At 28.0% G+C, this 20,974-nt stretch overlaps 1 protein-coding gene across 1 annotated transcript in view; it reads right to left on the reverse strand.

The window, feature by feature from the left end:
* Positions 1–8,572, reverse strand: part of LOC112597717 — a 40,396-nt gene extending 31,824 nt beyond the window's left edge. Inside the window, exon 1 of the mRNA XM_025343886.1 lies at positions 7,785–8,572. Within this exon, the coding sequence (XP_025199671.1) occupies positions 7,785–8,319 (535 nt within the window). The 5' untranslated portion in view covers positions 8,320–8,572. The remainder of the gene's footprint in view (positions 1–7,784) is intronic.
* Positions 8,573–20,974: the final 12,402 nt, after the last annotated feature.

The raw sequence follows: 20,974 nt of genomic DNA on the forward strand, positions 1-20,974 counted from the left end.
TTTATCTCGTGTTGGCGTGATGGAATATTTATAAAATATAAAATATATAACGACAACAATATAAAATGACAAGTAATAAATCATTATTATTGTTGCGTTTGTCCAGGTTTCCCACCCTCATATCCAGGGACTGAGACCTTAATGGTTTTAACGGTTTAGGTAAGGATTCAGGTCTTTAAAATATTTTTTTAGAAGTTAAAGTTAAATTTCGGGATTTTATGAGTTTTAAAATTTAGGTTTCGATTCCAACCGGTTTTTGACCTTTACTTTGGTATATTATTTTTTCAAACTAAAAATGTTAATACATGAATATATGTATACTATTGTTTAGTTTATACAGCATGTTTCACTCATTTAGATATAACGCATTGTGAAAGTTTATACAGAAACTCCACGAGAACTTGTTTCATTGTTAAAAACGAATACATAATTTACACTTTTACAGTTTATAATAATTTATGGTTGAATTTTAACAAAATTATTCAATTAGTATAGTTAACAAATATTGGTAAAATACTAGTTACGACATATGAGCGTTGTGGCCGAAAATAGCATTGTGTAAATACTGTATAATTTAAGATATAATATTATTGTTTCTAAATAATGTATTTTTAGTTAAAACTGTTTAAAGAGTAATTTCTTTCTACTTCAATAAGAACTTGAAAACAGAAAAAAAACCTTAAAAAAATTGATATTCTTTTGGTATTGTTTAAAGGTTTCGATATTGGTTAGGATCTGTTAAAAATATAAAATACAAATTACAGTTATTTAGTCCGGTAATCGGTTCTTTTCGGTCCCTGCAGTCATACCTACTAATCGAAAATGGTCAATATAATGAACAATTTAAATTTAAGATTTTCTGTCTTTTGTATATATTATATGACGTATTATCGTTGTTTAATTACATATAATAATTGTCGATATTTCCATGTAGGTATATATGACATGTTTTTAATTTGTATTCGTCATCTCGTCGGTATCGATAGTGTAAAATGTCTTTAGATGCCGTTTGATCCAGTATCTTTAAACATGTACATTTTAGAAAAATGTACACCTATAACATCTTAAAATGTAACTTAACATAATATAAAATTATTTATGGTGAAAGTGTATTTAAAAAATAAAGTACGAATTAGTAATAAATTTAGGTACTGTTAATAATTATTGTAATATTTTATTACTTCTTTAGGAAAATTATTAAAATAACTAAGCAATGGTTTAATAAAAATTTTAAATAAATATAAATTGTTTCGATATTATTTTATGAAATTCAATGAAAAATACTGTAGAATTATTTATTTAAAAAACAATACCTTTTAAAATGATCCGTACACAAAAATATAATCACTAAAAAACATAAATAATGATGAAAATATTATGTAATTTTTAAGTGTTTAATAATTTATTATTAAAACCTGACGTTATTAAGTGATAATGTATTTGACTAATTCAATTTTCGTTTTAGATAATTGGATATAAATTAGTTATGTCGTAAATACGTTTAACGAATGATGAAAAACATGTCTTCGCAATACCAAAATTAAAAGAATTATCTAGGTAAACAAAAAAAAAAAGATTGTATTCGTTATGTTACCACATTTTTTATTCTAAAAGTTTGCAAACGTGTCTAAATTATTGCTTATTAACTCTATAATACCTAATCGTTAACACTAATATATTAATAATTACGGAAATAGCTTTCATTATAGTTATTATTACAATTTTTAGTAATGGATTAAAAATAAAATGTTAATAAAGGCTAATGTATTTAATAAATAATTTACTGTTCCCATTGTATCAATACGTAAATCGTGATGACCTATATTTTAATAAGTATTTACATTTTTTTTTCTCGTACGGGTACGACGTATCCATATTAAATGATAGAAAAGTCTTAAAAAATTATAATATTTTGAATTGTATATACGATAATATCGTAACGAAATATGTACGAATTTAATAATATAATTGCGCAATTAAGTTATTTAGAAAAAATACAATTATTTTCAAATAATAACTAATAAAAAAAGCTATAGATAAAATGGTGCGAATTTACTAAAAATTATGATGATTATTTATTGGTGTATAGTGTATACACTTTATTATTGTCACATTAATATACAAATACATCCATTATAGGAATACATGTTATATTATTTAAGTACCTAATTATTATATCTTACACTATATCATATAGTATCTTGTACTTACATTATGCATTTATATTTGTATCTACGCATTACTAAGTACTGTTAAAACATACAATTAAGTTTAAAATGGTTTGTTTATATATAACATGGGAATCAACTACATATTTCATAAAATAAGTATAGTTATTTATTTTTGTTACTTGTGTATCATATATATTATAACTATAAAGGTGTTCAGCAATAATATTAATTAAATAATATTAAATTGATATAATCATATTATATTTCATGATAATAAATATTGTCTATAGATATATGTACAAATACAATATAAATGCTTATTTAAATGTTAATTTTTTAGATTCGTGTTGTAGTTTTAATATTATGTAAAATATTTCTTGATTTCCTTTTTTAACATATTTAATACATTTATAAAAATCTTTTACGTTTAATGATATTATACTAAGTACATTTTCTTTTGTAAATGTTACATGTAGTTTATTTCATGTTTTATATTCAGTATTATATAAAGTTAGAGTATAATAACAATAACAATAATAATTTCAAATAATAGTCTACATACGAGATCAAACACAGCCGCCAACATAATGTATTTATTTTAATATGTATTCTTCAGTGTACAAATTTACGATGAAAATCGACATAATTAGAACATAATATTGGACAGTGAGTACACAAAAATATTAAATAAATATTAAAGTTTGATAAAAAAAAATTAAGTGCCTATTTAAATTTATTATTATAATATACCGGATGATTTACCAAGCATGTTACTGCAAATTTTTACTGAAATTCTACATTTAAATTTTAAACAAGAAATTTTTCAATTATTAAAATGTTTATAATCATAGGATAATAATCCTTAAAAATAATTTTACAAAAATATAAAATATTTATAATATTTATTAAATTAGGACTATTTTTACAAATTAAAATTGTTGATAGCATAATATTCATCAATAACTTTTTCAAATCACTATAATCTTCATATTTTTTAAACCTAATAAATAAAATAATACCTAATTATCTTTAATATACAAAATTAAATAATTAAAAAAACAGTTTTTTCAAATTTTTATTCTGGCTGGTCCAAATTTTCAAAAAACACATTTTCAAAAAAAATATCTACTACATAATTTAAAATAAAAAAGGTGGTTCTCATATAAAAAATAGAAATTAGTATCGCTACAACACACTTTTTTAAATAGTGCAAAAAAAAAAACAGGTTATAGTAAATAAATTACTTTGTATATTTTATAGTGTATATCGAAAATTTAGTTGTCACGAAGATTTGAGATCTCTAGTGAAATGTTTAAAACTTTATAATCAATATTACCAAATAATAAATTCCACAATATACCAATATTATTCACCGAAAAGTTTAACGAAAATATATTTCATCTAAAGTAAGTTGTACTCATATAAATGTACATATAACCAAAAAGATTTTACATCTTAAAAATATAACCTCACGCCTGTAGCAATATGCGTTTATTTACCTAAACAACTATATTTTTTTTTATAATATACCTAGTTTAAATTAAGATTAATATTTAAAAAAAAATGGATATATTCTTACCTGTAGATTATTGGCTGTATTAAACTAAAACCCATATTGTTTACAAGTTTAAAAGGTATTGCATACATTTACCTTCAACAATTCTATGAAAAAATAAAACTATAATACATTGGTGTGTCAATAATCAATTTTCATCGTACCAATGCATATTTTAAACATACTTTATACTGTTAAAACTTATATTATTATATAGGTATATATTTAAATATTACGTGCTTATAATAATTCCGATTTACGTAACTTAAACACTTAATATCATATACATTTTAAATATTGTTTTGTTTTAATAACACAGTAATATATATATATATAATATTTTAATAAACTATAAGACAAAATAAAAATTTAAAATAAATTTTAAAACAACGTTTAATGTTCTATTGTTATTATTTTTACTATAGTAATATCACACTGTTTTATTGACTTTTATGCGCTGGTTTAACAAAGATAGATGTTCTAGTGCGGCAATTAGCAATTTTCATATGCCTAAAGTGTAACAAATGTAATCGACACTGAATATGCCTGTACAACAAAGATTTACATCGTATGTCACGAGTGCATGTAGTGTACTTATTGTACTTGAATTATTAGAATATTATCATTTTTTTTAGTCTCTCTTTGAATAGTTTGTTTTGTCGAAAGTCCCGCGAATTAATAGGCGTACAAAAATCTTAAAAAATAGGGAAAAAGATTAATGTTACTGTATGCGCAGTCTTTACTTTAAAAGTTACACGCATGTATTATTTGGATTATGAGTTACGATATTATAACATATAAAGGTGACGAGCGATGGAAATTTATCGATAAAATCGTGCATCTATACAGAACACCTATAAAATATGTAAGAAGTTGTCTATATAATATACAGATCATATTATTTTTTCCATAAAATAAAAAATTTTGATTTCTTTAAAAAAGTAATTTTTTTATATTGTTCGGAGTAAAATATATATAAGGTTCTAAAAAGAAAAAAGAAAATGAATACTCGTATGCAGACAAAAATGAAAATAATCTTTCTTTTTTTCGGAGGAAATTTGGTATCTCATTCTTTGTGAAAATATTTATGCCAGAATACACTATAATGTGCTATTAACCATAATCTACACCGTGGCATCGTTGTGCTCGTAGAAGTCCGCGTATTCCGCACGATATATACCTGGCATCTGCGTGGTATATATATATATATATAGATGCATATACGTATATAATATAATCGCATGTAAAAAATTATATACGAACGTTCAAAATAAAAACTAAAAATTCAATTTGTTTTTAAGTCTGCGATTGTGTGTCGCGGACGAGAGTACACAAAATGAGCGACTGTTCGTGGTGGTGGTGAGGGGGGGAACGTCAGTTATAATAAAATAATACAGTTTAGGCAAGCGGGCACACCGACGTGCAATACAGTAATTTATATATATATATATATATAAGTACCCCTAAGTATAATAATAGAATAATGACGATAATAATAAACCTCTATCAAGCAAGGTGCCGCCCCGCAATCAGCAGGAGCCGAAGTTTATACACCGGAGCAGGTGCGCGCGCACCACGTTAATAAACATAATAGTAATATTATATTATGTCGTCGGTGTGTAGTAAAAACAGAGACGTATAATATACATTATTATTATTATTATTATATTATATATTTAAAGACCTATCGGCGGCGTCGGCGGCGGCTCACAAAGGCGCAGGACCAGAGCGGTGGCGGTGGCTATGGCGGCACACATCAAAACCTGTTGGCTCGTGGCTAACCCTCCGGCCCACCGCCACACGGTTCTTTGAGGAGCTTTGCCGATCACCGGACGCCGACGCTGCCGCTGCCGATCGTACAAAATAATAATAATAATAATATTTATTATATCGCGTGTCGTATATGAATACGATGGGAAAAATATAACATATATGTCTTAATATAGTCCGTATTAAAATAATATACAATAATAATTGTATCATAATCGGCGCTTTGTATAGTATTATAATAATTTATAATCCTGACTGCAATTTCTACAACATGTTTTGAAATTTTGTGTGATATCCGCGACAGAACTCAGGATGGATTTATGAATTTTGAAGCTGCGGAACACGCGACCTTAGACAAGTGCTGAAGTATTGTACACAACTTAGACAATTATAATATACAATAGTCGATAGTTAATGTTTAAAAAAAATAAAGAATAAAACCTTGAAATATTGGTAAATAAATTTAGTTATTTGTTTCATTAGTTATAGATTTGTAGACTTGGTTTTTCGGTGTTTAAAGCAAAACAAAATATTAACGAGAAATAATTGTTCTGCGTTTTCTTAAAAACATTAAAATTATAGATAAAAAAATAGTGTTGCAGGTGTGTACTTGATATGTATAAACATGATATTGTTGTTTTAAATAGGATTTTAAAGTATGCTTTTTTTTTAAAAAAAATCGGAAGTTTGGTCATCGGTTTACATACTTAACTTTAATAGTTTGAACTTGTAGTACGACTTTCGTTCGTTTTTTTTCTCGAGGAACACGTGTCTCTTAATTTTATATCACATAATATATCTATTATTTTTACAGTTTAATTTTTTTTTTTTATATTTATAATTTTTAGTAATAAATTCATTATACAAAATTATTATATAATAGCAGCTATTCAGCCATTACTACGTTTTTGTTAAATTTAATATTTAACTTTCAAGTTCTACAAAATATAAAAATTTCTATAGATTTTGATAATTGCAAATTTAGATACCCATCAAGTATAATAAATTATATTTTAATAAAACTAGCTACTATATTAATACATGAAATTATAAGGAAAATAAATATTAATTTAAATAATTATGTTTAATGTTCATCTTTCGAATACAAATCAAAAAATTATTAACATTTTTATTTCACACTTCCATTAAAATTATTTCGAGATATTTAAATTAATAGTTTAGTACATTTTAACCGTATTAGTGTAATAATATTTTGCTCAATATCAAAAATATGAATTATGAGTTATAATTGTGAATCAAAGTTAGAACTTTTCGCAAAAATTAACACCTCCGCCTACTAGTAAATCGGTCTGTATGGCGTTTAAACATTTATGTAATTTATGTCGATTATAACCAATGTTGGAAATTATTTGGATAATTTATTTAGATAAAACAATGACTGATTATAATATATTATATTACCTTATTTGGATAAATTTAATGGTTGTCTGAAGTAAATTATCTAGATAATTTTTTGATTATCTTATCCCAACACTGATTAATGATTATTATGCACAACGCGAAGGAAAATAGACTATTTTTTTGGAATTTATTTCAAATTAACGATATACACAGTTTTAGAATTAACAAAAAACAGCGTTTACCTTTTAAAGTTAAAAAAACCTATTCTGTATAGCTGTCGTCCCGCAACAAAAATGAAAGCATAGAAATGATGAGCTTTTGCACAATAATATCAGCTCAACTAATAGTCTGTCTAGACAAAGTTAGTAGAGGTGATTGATCACGAGACTATTATTCGCTAAAGATGAAAAACAAAAAAAAAAAAAAACGACGAAAACTAATAATTTTTATCCGAAACATGGATGATACGGGCGTTTAAATCGTCAAACTTTCCTACCACATCCTCAGCAAACAACAATACAGTGGCTCTAATGATCTTATATCAATGATTATCCAACTCGGCGGCAGTGGCATATAATTCAGTGGCAATAAAACATACCTAAGGCGCAGCATATAATCACCGTCTTAATGTTATATATCATGCTTATACATTGTGAAACCCCCCAACGCACACTTTTAAATAGCGGGCGTTTACAGATTCCTAGAGTCCTCGGAACAGTGTAGGTACTACATTTCTGCGAACTAAGTGTCTGATATTCAGCAGTTTCACCGTATTATATCATGTCAAGTAATTATTATTATATTATCGAGTAGTTATGAAAAAATTTAAAAAATTAGATTTCCGACCAAAGTCTCTTTACACATTGAACAATGTAGGTATATATATATATGTAATATTATTCTATAGTTACATGTTACATGCGCACCTGTGTATATTCCCTCGGTGTCTTCGCACTTCCACACTGTCACGCCCACGTCCACATAGAACATAAACACGGGATGGCCGAACTTGTAGGCGGGGAACGGGTCGAGCACGAGGAACGCGTCGTGCGGCTTGCCGGTGAGCTGCGCGTCGCTGTCCAGCAGCACGGCCACCACGGTTTCGTTGCGCGGCAGCAGTCCGCCGAAGTACAGGCGCACGTCCTTGGCTGACATGTCGGACAGCTCGTGACACTTGACCGGGTCGTATGCTTCGTAACAGTTGTGCGCCACCAGCCGGGTGAACGCCAGGTCGGCCAGCTCGTACACGACGTCTGCCCTGAGAGCGGCGGCGGCGGCCGAGGCGGCGGATTCGGTGGTGGTGCTGGTGATGTCGGTGCCGCCGGGAGCGACGGTCGAATCGTCCGAGACGGAGTCGTCCGACGTAGGATCTTCCAAGACGGAAGCGGAAGCGGAATTCGCGGCCCAGATAAACAGCAGCGCGGCCACCGCGTAACGTCCGACCAGTCGTCTAGACATCATGACGACGACGACGACGACTTTATGAAAATATCGTATTGGGCGCGAACGATTTCGCGAACGTGAGCGAGACGAAACGTTGCGTGTGAACAGTGACGAGTCGACGGCAAAGTTCGAATCGAGAGTGCTGTCGGATATATACTCCGGTAAGTGATGCGACGTGGGTGTGCACAAACTGCAGCAGCGGTCGCTCGGTCGTAACGGTTCGCGCGGCGGTATGCTTATGCGGCGGTACGGCGACGTTTTCTGGCCGGCCAAGGGCGGTGCGCGCGCGCTCTCAGTGCCCCCGGGGAGGAGGTGGCGGTGGGAGATGAAACGTCAAGAGTTATAATGCACATTATATGTGTGTGTGTGTGTGTTATTATTATTATCGTCGTGCTTCGCGTGCGTTACCCAACCCCCACCGAGGTAGTGGTACATATACCACCCCTACTCGGTCGCGGACCCCTGTCGTCGTCGTCTTGCGCGCGCTTGTGTGTGAGTTCGTACGTACTCGCGTGCGTGAGTGTGAGTACAGGGGCGGAGTTTCGGTTCACAAGCGCGGCGAAAGATCAAACGAGCTCGCCGCCGACTCGTTAGTGGGGCACACATACACACATACACACATCACCTGAGTGCATATAATACTGTACACGCGCGCGAGCTCGCGTGTGTGTGTGTGTACGGTCACAGGTAAATCCGGATAGAGACCGATTTCTAATTTCCTCTCTTTCTCTCACTCGGTCTCTCCAATTCCGACGCATCCGTCTCCGTCTCTCGGGCTTAATATATCATACTATTATACGTCATATTGTTGTACATAGGTATACGCGCGGCTCTCCGGCGTCGTGTGATGTATGTGCAACGCGTGTCTGTGAGCGCACTGCTGTACCTATATACCTGTAAGTCCGTCTCGTTTTATCGCTATTCATCAACGGACGCCGCCAAAAAGACGAGCGCACTCCACAATACAATTTATAATGCCTACGCGTACCTTTATTTTATTTTCATTTCACATCGCCGTTCCATAATCTCTTTTGAGCCGAGCCGCACTTGCACGGTCATATAATGTTCTTGACGCCCGAGACGATGAAGAAATATTGTACCCATCGGATTTCCGCGACGGCAATGGGGTTTTAGACGGCCCGCACCGTCACGACAACCATTGATAAAGATCGTGCTATATATCATAATATACACGAACCCCTTTTTCTTGAAATCAATAAATATAATAGTACGAGTATATGATATTATAATGTATACGTACCTTCCTAACACCACAATACCGTTACCACGAAAAATATATTATTATTATATTATTATACCGCAGGTATAAAGCGATAACCTATATGCGCGCGTGTGTAGTATGTATAGTTTACTATAATGTATACGCATTGCCGCCGCAGTTTATTGCGAGCATTGATTGTCAATTTTATTTATTTTTTTGTGTTTAACTGTGGGTACTCCTCCTTTAATCTTTTCCGCTTGTTTGTCAGGTATGTCGACGTCGTTTATAAGATTGATAAATTATATAGATCATTTTTACGGAGTGCTATTACCGCGTAATGTCTTGATGTATAATATATATTTACCACAGCTATTTAATATAAATATATATATATATGTGTGTGTGTAGTGTGTGCTATATAATAAAATCAATTTTAAGATTTAACACGTTTAAGTGGTCCGATAGTATTACGTTTTGTGTGCTTTATAGTAAATATTATAAAACGTTGTCTATTTGGATCTCTATTCTCTGGTACAACTGTGTATCTGTGACCGATTAACACTAAATGGGGAGATGTGAAAGAGTTTCAACGTTTAAAATGATAAGACATTTATAGTTGCGCCGAGTACAATTTGATGTAAATATAAATAAAATGTTAATCCAAATAAATTATTTTACTTTAACGATAAGCTGGTAATAATACGTACATGAAACAAACGATCAAACGAAATTGTCCGGTACACCGCACATGGCATACAATAAACATATATTATAGTATGAAGCAGGCCAAAGGACTGATATTTTTAGTCAATGGTATCCTGGTATCCAAGTTTACATTTTGAAGGTTTTAATTTAATTCTTTCTGTTTTTAATCAGATAAATTATTTTTTTTATACTGTTTAAACTGTTGTAATAATTCAATAGATGCCTTAGCATAGTTTACTTTATCTGTAATCTACATAATTTAATATATACCAAAATTTAATAAAACTAATAGGTATTTAGCTACATTCTATGAACATTTGATAAGACGAGTTTTTATAACTAAGATAATTTTGAATATTCATAAACAGTTAACTCCTTTATGTCATTGAGTCTATCGTGTGGGGGCCCAGTTATAAGCATTGTACAAAATATATACCATTGCTATGTGATCTAAAGACTTTCTTAAATAATATTATAGACGTATACAATATAATATAATGACATAACCTTTAAGTAGTATGAACTATAAAGGCATAATTCGATTATACTCAGAAAGGATTATGAACGTAATTTAAAATTTTATTATAACTTTTTTTCGTTTTTATATTTATGATGAAAATAGTAAACAGTGGTACAAAAGTTTTAAGTTATGAAATAAATGGCAAAGGGGATACATGTCAAAATATAATTTTCTCTATAAGCAGCACTCTCTACATTTATGACAAAAGTACTTTTCACACGTTACAGCTTCTGATTAAAAATTGAATTTTTCTCACCATGGTCAAGTATACATTTTTCTCGTAGTTGTAATTTGTAATCGTCGTGAACGTGTTGTAATAATTATTATTTTATAAATACAAAGTTAATATATACTTAATACCTACATATTTGTATTTTAAATTTGAAAAGTAAATTAAAATAATAGTATTATTGTATCTATAAAAATTATACTTGATCATAATATCTTATTAAGCCACAAACTGTAGAAATTACTTTTAATTTTATGATAAATAAATGTGATTTTTTTTCAATATTTAGTGTTTAGTAGTTCTTAAGCTAGTTTGCGTGTATTTGATATATTATATATATTATTACTTTCATTTTTAACTTAAAATATCAAAAAAAAAAAAAAAAAAAAACACTTAGCTATAATATATGCGTAATATGAGTGGGAATATAATATTATAAATTATAATAATGGTTAATAAATGACTTTTGAATATCAAAGAAATTACATAAAATCGTTCACGGAAAAATAGGATACTCTGAAAATCATTTTAAAATTAAAATATGTCTAAAATGCAAAAATATAAAAACTTTCTAGTCTGTTTCTAAAATACAAGCAACATATAATAATCGTTATAAATTATTTTCATATATCGAGCATCGCGTTATTGAGCTATCTTTGGAAAACAATGCAAAGTGCATTGAAATTTCAGATCTAAAGTTATAATAATTGTTTGGTTGTAATAACTGTGGTACACAGTATTTAAAACTATTATTATTCTTGTATTAACATCTACTACTTTATAAAAAATCATTATCATGGAATAGGAGGACTGAAATGTTATTACAAATATGTACCAGTGCCAATCGTTTCTCACGATGGAAAATAATAATAAAACAATTTGTTATAATACTTAAAATGTTATATATTTGTAAGGAAAATGCATACACTTTGAACTCATAAAAAACTTACTTATTGGTTATTGCCATTTATGAAAAAATAACAACCTATATTTATTCAAATAATATGTGTCTAACAATCATACTATGTACACGCTATTTGAAAAAAAAAATAAATCAAATATATACGTAGAATATGAATATAATATTATCAAAAATATTATACCTGTTTTACAAAATTTTCGTACTTGCAATATTTTTATTGCTTAGTTTTTGTAGAGTTAAAAATCATATATTATTCAAATCATTCCATCAGAAAATTATTTTTTAATATTTATATAACTTAATAAAAATAGGTAAATGTTTTATTTTAAATTAAATTAAGTTTTAGATATTTAAAAAATATTTTTTAGTACATAAGCCATTATTTTAGAACTTAAAAACTCTAATATCGTTTAAACACTGAAATCTAAACAGTTTCTTGACTTAAATTTTAGTTATAAATTGATTTACTCATATTACAACTAATAAATATTGGAACAACCTCTGTATTGAGACAAAATAATACGCTACCGAGTATCGATGTGTTTCAATAAAGCCGAGTCTAATGTGTTGTATATTTTATTTTTATTTACTATTCATAAAATTATCTATCAAATTCGACTAACCTAAATAATACAATGTATTTTTTTGAAATATGTAATTGTATTTCGCGAGTTTAAAAATGCCTAAAATATCAAATAATAGTTGCATAAGTCAATAAATAACCGAATTCAAAAAAAATATATTTATCTTAAATATTTTTAATACTGAATTATCTATTTATTTCAACTTATTTTTGAATTTTTATTTTCTAACATTTTCATAAAATTTTAAGTGTTTTTTAAATATAAAAGTTTAGCTGTACATTCTTAAATATATTTTAATAATTACAACTGTAGTATATTTACATACATAATTTTGATTCGTTTTTTTTTGCAATAAGGCCCAAACCTTAATAATAACTAATAAATTAATAATTAACTTTTCAAAAAAATTGTAGTTATATAATATAATAAGTATATAATAAATTGTGAAAATTTTACACAACCTAGATTTCATAAAAGTTTGATCATGACAGGTGTTGCCGCCGCACATAGTACGTATTATATTTTATTATTTATATGTTGCCGCTACCGACCGATCCACACACACACAAACATATTTTCCCTTATTAATTTTATTTTTATATTTAATAATTGTACTATTTGTAAATTTTATAATATTATGCAAAATACGTATCAGCGCGTTATCTGTAGCCGCCACGTTGGCTGCGCGATTATTATTTAGCACGGCCGCCGCAAAAACTTGTCTTTCTCCGCTCGTCGTCGCAGTAAGTCCGCCGTGAATAATATTATATAATATCGCCAAGAGTGAATACATTTTTGTTTTATATTAATATTATTATATTATACTTAAAGAGTCGTTATTTTATATTATTATTGAAATTTGTGCTGGCGCTAATCGCCACGTTTCCTATTCAATTATTATATTTTTTCGTGTGCGCGAATCGCTATTAATTTTTTATATTTATATTGTGCGCGAATCGCCATTAATTTTTTGTAATATTATATTTATGGTGTGTGCGAATCGCCACTTATTTATATTATATTTTTTCGTGTGCGCGAATCGCCACTAACTTTTGTATTATTATTGTGTGCAAAAATCACAATCTTGGTTTGTTTATTTTGTTTTGTGCTCGAATAGCCAATTTTTATATTTATTTTAATATTTTTCTATCTTGTTTTTTTATATATTTCTATTTGTATTTTCTGTGTATGTGTAAATTACCATTTATTATATAGTCAAAGGACCAGCTGGCCAGTCTGCGCTCCACCATTTGTGAGTTTTTGATCATTTATTTATTATATATTTACATTTTGATACGGCTGAGCCAAGAGGGTTAAATATTCTTACACTATTATTTTTTATATTTACATTAATTGAGCCAAAAGGGCCATTTATTATTACATATTTTATTTATATTGTAGCTCTAATAGCTATCTTTTTTATTATTTATTATTATTATATTTTTGTAGTAGTTCTAATAGCTACTTTATATTATTATATTATATTTTTTGTTGTGGCTCTAATAGCTACCCTTTTTATTATATTTTTACCTGTTGGGCCAAAAGGGCCGTATCTTATTTAATATATTATTATATCATATTTTATACCATATATATTTTATTCTCGTTACATTGAGTTACTTGATTTCCTTAGTTTTAAGTCTTACATACAAACACAAATACACACATACACACACCACCTACACACTAGCACTCACAGGATTTGCTCGGCGAACCTGTCCACTTCCTGTTGAGTGCTATACACATATACACACACATACACAGGTCGGTCGGTGTGTGACCGTATAATAGCGCATTAAATATTTGGCAACCGGGCACACGGCCTATTATTGTACGTACCCGGCCCATACAACAGGTGAACATGACAATTGGTGGAAACGGTAATCAAACTTTTTTTGATATTGACGGAAACAGTTGATAACGGAAACGAATAATTGCCCTTGGACACAATATTTGTATTTTTCCAACCAATCTATAACACTATAAAATATATTATTAATATATATTATAATATAATAGTTGTAACGCTGCACGAATACTAGACAATAATAATATTATAATAATGTATTATCATTTTGACAATCAATGAAATTTCAGTTATTCTGTAACGGGTACTTGAATTTATGTCGTTATTGTAATATTTATTATTGCGATCTTCCAATAGCGCACATATCGGTGTTATTGATCATCTGTCAAAGGCCCATACATAGGCGGTTCAGGGTAAAAGAGTTAATCGACATGATAATATATTTAAGCACAGTACCTATTTACAAAAGATAAAATGTGTATTTTAGTATCGTAAAACGACTTACTTCAATAAAACCAAATACATGTATTCAGATCATACACACACACACAATTAATAGACAGATTTATGATCTATAACACTATATAATATTATATTGAACAATATTCAACAATATCGTAAAAATGCATTGTGAAGGAAATTTTATTAAGATTTGAAAAACAAAGGTTATAGCCGCAGTCTGTTTTAAAAAATAGGAACAATACATTATATTATATCGTATTTTGGTTTAGTTGTAGCAACCTTCTGGCGTCAAAAGACCCAGAGAAAAATAAGAGAAAAAACCATGTCCTTCACTAACACATGCACACCTAATTTATAATATGTGCGTTTATACAATTTGTGTAATACTATAATGTAATAAAATTTATAATGTATAACGCACGCGAGTTGGCCAAAACCATGCCGCGCAAGAGTGAATTTCTCAGAATCAGGATCGTAAACGAATGCCGCTTTTTCTAACATCCCAAATCGTTTTTATTTTATATATATATATATAATAATATGCATTCGACGCTCGTCTATAACGTGTACACCATCTCTTCCCTTTGACGATGACTGTTAAAACGAGGACTATTCGCCGCAATCGGATACGGGTAAATACGTAATAATATAATAATACTAATATTGTATAACTATGTACGTTTACGTGTCTACTATATTATATTTACAAAATCTGTCGTCGACAGCTGCCGATTTTCTTTGAAAATGTCCGTCTTTTTATTTTACCGCCGTCGTTGGCCGACAATGTAATAACCTTTTTTTGTTGTTTTTGTTGTCGTTGTTGTTGTTGTTGTTGTTGTTGTCCCGAGACTCACTCGCAACTAATTACGGACCGGTGTGCCGCGATGATTATATCGCATTTACTGTGCCGCAGTTCGTGAGTGTGTGCGTTATTTTACCGACGTAGGTTTACAATATATAAATATATGCCTATAATATATACGATATATTTGGTTTTTTTTTTTACAACAGCTGTAGATAGGTACCGGGAATGCATTATAATAAAGTCATTAAAATATACACACGAGTATATATAGATGTGGAGGTACTGCAGTGTATACATCATAATTCATAAAAACAATACATGAATATTTTATCGTTAGGTTAACATCGATTTTGATGTTGATGATTGACTAATCATTGGTGCTTAGTGTGTGGAAAATTTCATATAACTTGGTGTCATGACCGGATATCGGAATAAATGTGTATACTAAAAACGTTAAGTTAGGCAAAAATGTTAAAATATGCACCAATATAAAATTTGTCCTTGTTTAGTAAATGTAGAGTGTATATTGGTAGTTTGCTGCTTTTATTTCAAAAGTTATTTCCTTTTATCTTTTAAAGAATAGATACACACAAATTTTGTTTTAATAATAATTTATAATATATTGTATAGCTGTATATATGACGTCATAATGTGAAATTAGTTTGGTTTCCGAGTGTTACTGCTGGGTGACTTCTCTCCTCACGTCTTTTGTCCTTATAGCTATATATTAGTATAGTTAATAATTATTTTTCTCTTTTCGTACATAATATGCTCATTGTAAATACTTTTACAGGTTGTATATATACAAATAGATGAAAAAAAAAAATGTTTGGTCATTTAAAGAGGACGCCAAACTCGCATTTGTTTCCTTCACCTCACGAATACGTAACAGAGTTAATTTACACACATTATTTCACATTTTTTAGTTTTGTTAGCTTTAATAATAAAATGAATAAACCAATAATTGTGAAACTTAATGGTTAGAACATGATCTATGTTTGTAAATAATTGTTTTACGATATTTCTGTTTTTAGAGCGTACTATTTTATACTTACAAAACTTATTGTTTTAATTTCTGGACATAATTGTAATTTTTGTAATCAAATTTATAATTTCTATAGGAGAAATTAAACGAAATAATTTGTATTCTAATTTTTTATCAATATTACGTTTTTGTTTTTTTGATACTAGACTCGATGTTATTTTATTAACATTTGAAAAAATATGAAATTATTAAAGTTTAAAATTTAATAACTTTTTTTATAATTTTTTTATCCGAAAAATAAAAATTAAACATTATAGACAACTCTCTTCTATACTGTATAGACAATAGACATCAAGAATTTCTAAAATAATTATAACTCTTTCAAAATGTGTTTGAGTTAACCTAGTTTTTGGTCTCAATATTTACGTGTGTAACGTCATCTTAAAATTTCTATATTATATTAATAAATACGTTTATAAGTTATTATACTATATAATATTATATAATTTATATAGTGTGTATTCTTTTAAATATATTAACAGAACAGTAAAACTGATATAAAAATATCTGGTTTCAATCATAAAAAACAACATTCCATCGTGGCCAGACCGAGATGCAAATCAAATAATTGAAAATAATTTTCGAAGAAGAACTAATTTCAAAAAAGATAAAAAACAATTCTGAACTCTGTAAGCATAATAATTGTTTGAAAAAGTGGACAACTATCTAGTAACTACTACTCTATTTGTATAGTATAAGTGTCGAAGGTTATGAATATACCTCATAACATTCATTGAGTAAATCACTGTAGTAAATATGTTAAGTTTGAATTTAATGATAAATCAATGTTCAATAATATTATGTAAGTAAAACGATTCTGAGCGAACACAGTCTGTCGACCTATATTTTATTATATATTTATGTCGTTACTATAGTAGTTTATTTTACTATAAATTATACCATAAATTGAATCAATCATTATTGAAAGTGTGGTATTTATTATAACAGTATTCATTTATTTTATACATATTGATTGTATTAACTTTAATTTAATAAAGAAAAAACTACATGAATATATTCGTGATATAACTATCATGCAGTACTTTGACTACTTTAAAATAAATTAAAATTTTTAATATTTTTTAACTATCTATAACCATTTAAGTGGGATTTTGTCATTTTATTATATAATTTTAACAAGTTGTTAGTCCTATATCTGTATATCACGTTATACACCTTCTCATTTCTTAAATTGGATGACCTTAATACCATTGGACTCTATTTAACAATCATATTTTAAATAAAAAAAAAAAAAAATTGAAAATAGTAAAAAATCTCAAGTACTTAAACAGCCAAAATATTTTAAACACTATATTATATAATCTAATTCAATGCTAATTTGAATAATTTATGGAATTTTTGAGTTTCTATGATAATTTATTTTTTAATTAAAACTTACAAGAAAAAAAAATGAAATTGATTTTGTTAAAATGTATTAGTATATGTAAATTAAAAAATAATAATCAACACATGTAGCTTGCTGCTTGATAATAATCTGATAAATGATAACACTATTGTCATTTCATGGTTCATTAGTTTTCAATAATTAAACAACTTAGTTCTTGAACAAATAAGATTGCAATATATTTTAACTCACTTTTAAACATAGAATATCACAAAAACCAATGTTATGCCTTCTTTAATTTAATAAATAAAAGGTATACTACATAATATTATGAGTAGATATTATAAAAGAACCTTTGGTTTTGGATCACTGTAAAATAGTAAGGACTTACTATCTATTTTTTTAATGCAATTATAAATTCGATATTTGTTAGTAGGTGTATAATCTTAGTATGTACCAAAATAAAATCGAATCGTCTAAATGCAAGAAATAAAAGCCTAATCGAAACAGAGATGAAATGGAAGAAAATACGTATATGATAAAATGTTGAACATTAAACTTATATAACATAATTTAAAAAATATATATATATAGAACTTTCAACTTACCTATAGTTAATAGTTTAGCACCTTAATACCTAGAATTAGTTTAAAAAAAAAATGCCATCTTATTGTTTTATTCTTAGTACATTCTTTGTATTTGTAAACTTCTAAATAAAATAAAATATAAACGTATATTAAAATAATTTCTTCATTTGGAATCAAAGCCAATGTAATATATTACAAGAATTAAATAAAATCAAAAGTTAAAAACGTCAAAGGTATCAATGCTATATTAATCAATTATGAAAATCTAATTTTGAACATTAACATTTTTAATAAATCTGTCAAGATTGATTTTCTAATATTTATTAATTGAACGAGACAAATGTATGTTTAGTTTTTTAATTGTTAACCTATAATTAATGTTATGACACAGATATGTACCTGCTGTTAAATGTCTAACACGTGTAATTTTATCGATTACCAACATACTGATGTAGATTATTATGCTCTGGACAGTTCCATTATATACGTATTTCTAGTTAACGATGATTTTGATTGAAATTGACATTATAAAAAAAAAATCTTAATCTTTTGACCATTCTATTTCCATTGATGACTAAGTAGCCATTCTTGCATTATTATGTGTTTATTTTAAAATAAATTAAATGATAATATAAAATTTATTATTTGCACAATTTGCAGTTTACTAAACTGTACCTAAACAGCAACATAATACAATACTTTGTTACATAATGATTATACAACATGGACTCATTGGACTCGCTAGTAGGTTAATTAAATAACATTCAAATTTTTTTGCAGACCCACCTTAGTTTTCTCGCCGATCACCGATTGAAAATTGCTAATCTAGTTGGTACAATGCGTATACCGGTAAAAGGTCATCAGGGCGACACTTCGTCGTTCAGCGTAATTGAAAAATCAATTTCAAAATACCAAATAAAAATACAACTTTGTTTATAAATATCGAAAACTGCGTGAACAGCGACATCAAAGAAGTATACTGTAACAAATCTTTGACTAAGGGTAAAAAAGAGGAATAATTCTTTTGAAAACTCGATCAGATGTCCTTAGATAGAAGCTGCAATCGAGTCAAATTAATTTAAACGAAGTGGTTTCTTTTGTTTTAGAAGCTACCTATTAAGCTTAAAAATAATTGTCTGTTAAAAAAAAAATCTAATAAATTCATTATACATTTGTCTTCTATGTCATACGACTAAATTATCTGAATTATATCTATCACAATTACATAGATAAAATATTATAATACATAACAAAAATCAGTCGTAGCTTAATACTTATTATTCATAGTAATTAGTAACCGTTCTACTTAATTATCAATTGAATTTTGTCAACTGTTGAGTGATATGATATAATGTGAGTCACTTTCAACAAGTCTTATTTTATACAATAGCCGCAGGTGGAGTATAAAGTAGGGAAATTACTTAAATTATTATCTAAGTTAATAGAGTATAATTTCTAAATTTCATACTTGTATCATTGATATAGCTCTTAAAAGTGTATGTGTGATTTAATAAAATACCAAATAGTAGTTTGATATCTGATTGTATTATAAAATGTTAAATGAAGAACAAAATTAAAAATGTAATACGGCGCTCTGGATATGCAATATTGATGCTCGCGCGTGCTTATTACAAAATTACTAATGTACCATGTTATTGCACTCTACTTAATTAGTTATTCATTCATAGATATAAGTTATAACTAAAGTTACTACAAATAACATAAAAGAAAAGGGTATTTAGTGTCACTAAAAACGACTATGATAAATGAGTTCAATAAACTAGCTCAAGGCCATAAAAAATTTTAAGGGCTCACTCATAATGTTAAAAATATTAGTTTATAAATTATTGTTATTATAGTTGTTCAAAATGACGATCAAAAATTAATATATATATGTTACTATGAATGTAAACATTTATATGTAGCGATTTTTCTGTTAGTTGGCAATATCAAATTTTTTGTTAAAATGTAATTTTGGGATGATGGTCAACTCAATATAGTATTAATATTGATATAGTTTTTTTTTAACACTGGAAATCAGTTTTCATTATGCAAAGAAAATTAAATATTAATCACCGATATATAATATAAATATATAAAAATTTTGTAAAATAAAATAAACATAATTTAAACGAACAATAAGTTCATATTATAATACTATCTTATAACAATAATTGATTGATTAAATTAAATAAGTTATATTTTATATAATTATCTATAGTTTTTAATATAATGTTAATATGAATCAAAACCGTGTTGTATATGTCAAAATTGACCAATAGCGGACATACACCGTAACATATATAGAAAATATAAATATTTTAATTCAGATAATAAAAACAAAAAAGGAACTCAATATTTTTAATTTTTTTTTTTTTATAATATTTCCAAATTAATATAAATTATAATAATTATAAATCTGGTTAGAAAGTTGGTAACA

Source organism: Melanaphis sacchari, unplaced genomic scaffold, assembly GCF_002803265.2.
Source record: "Melanaphis sacchari strain LSU unplaced genomic scaffold, SCAv2.0 Contig43_pilon_pilon, whole genome shotgun sequence".
Lineage (NCBI taxonomy): Eukaryota > Metazoa > Arthropoda > Insecta > Hemiptera > Aphididae > Melanaphis > Melanaphis sacchari.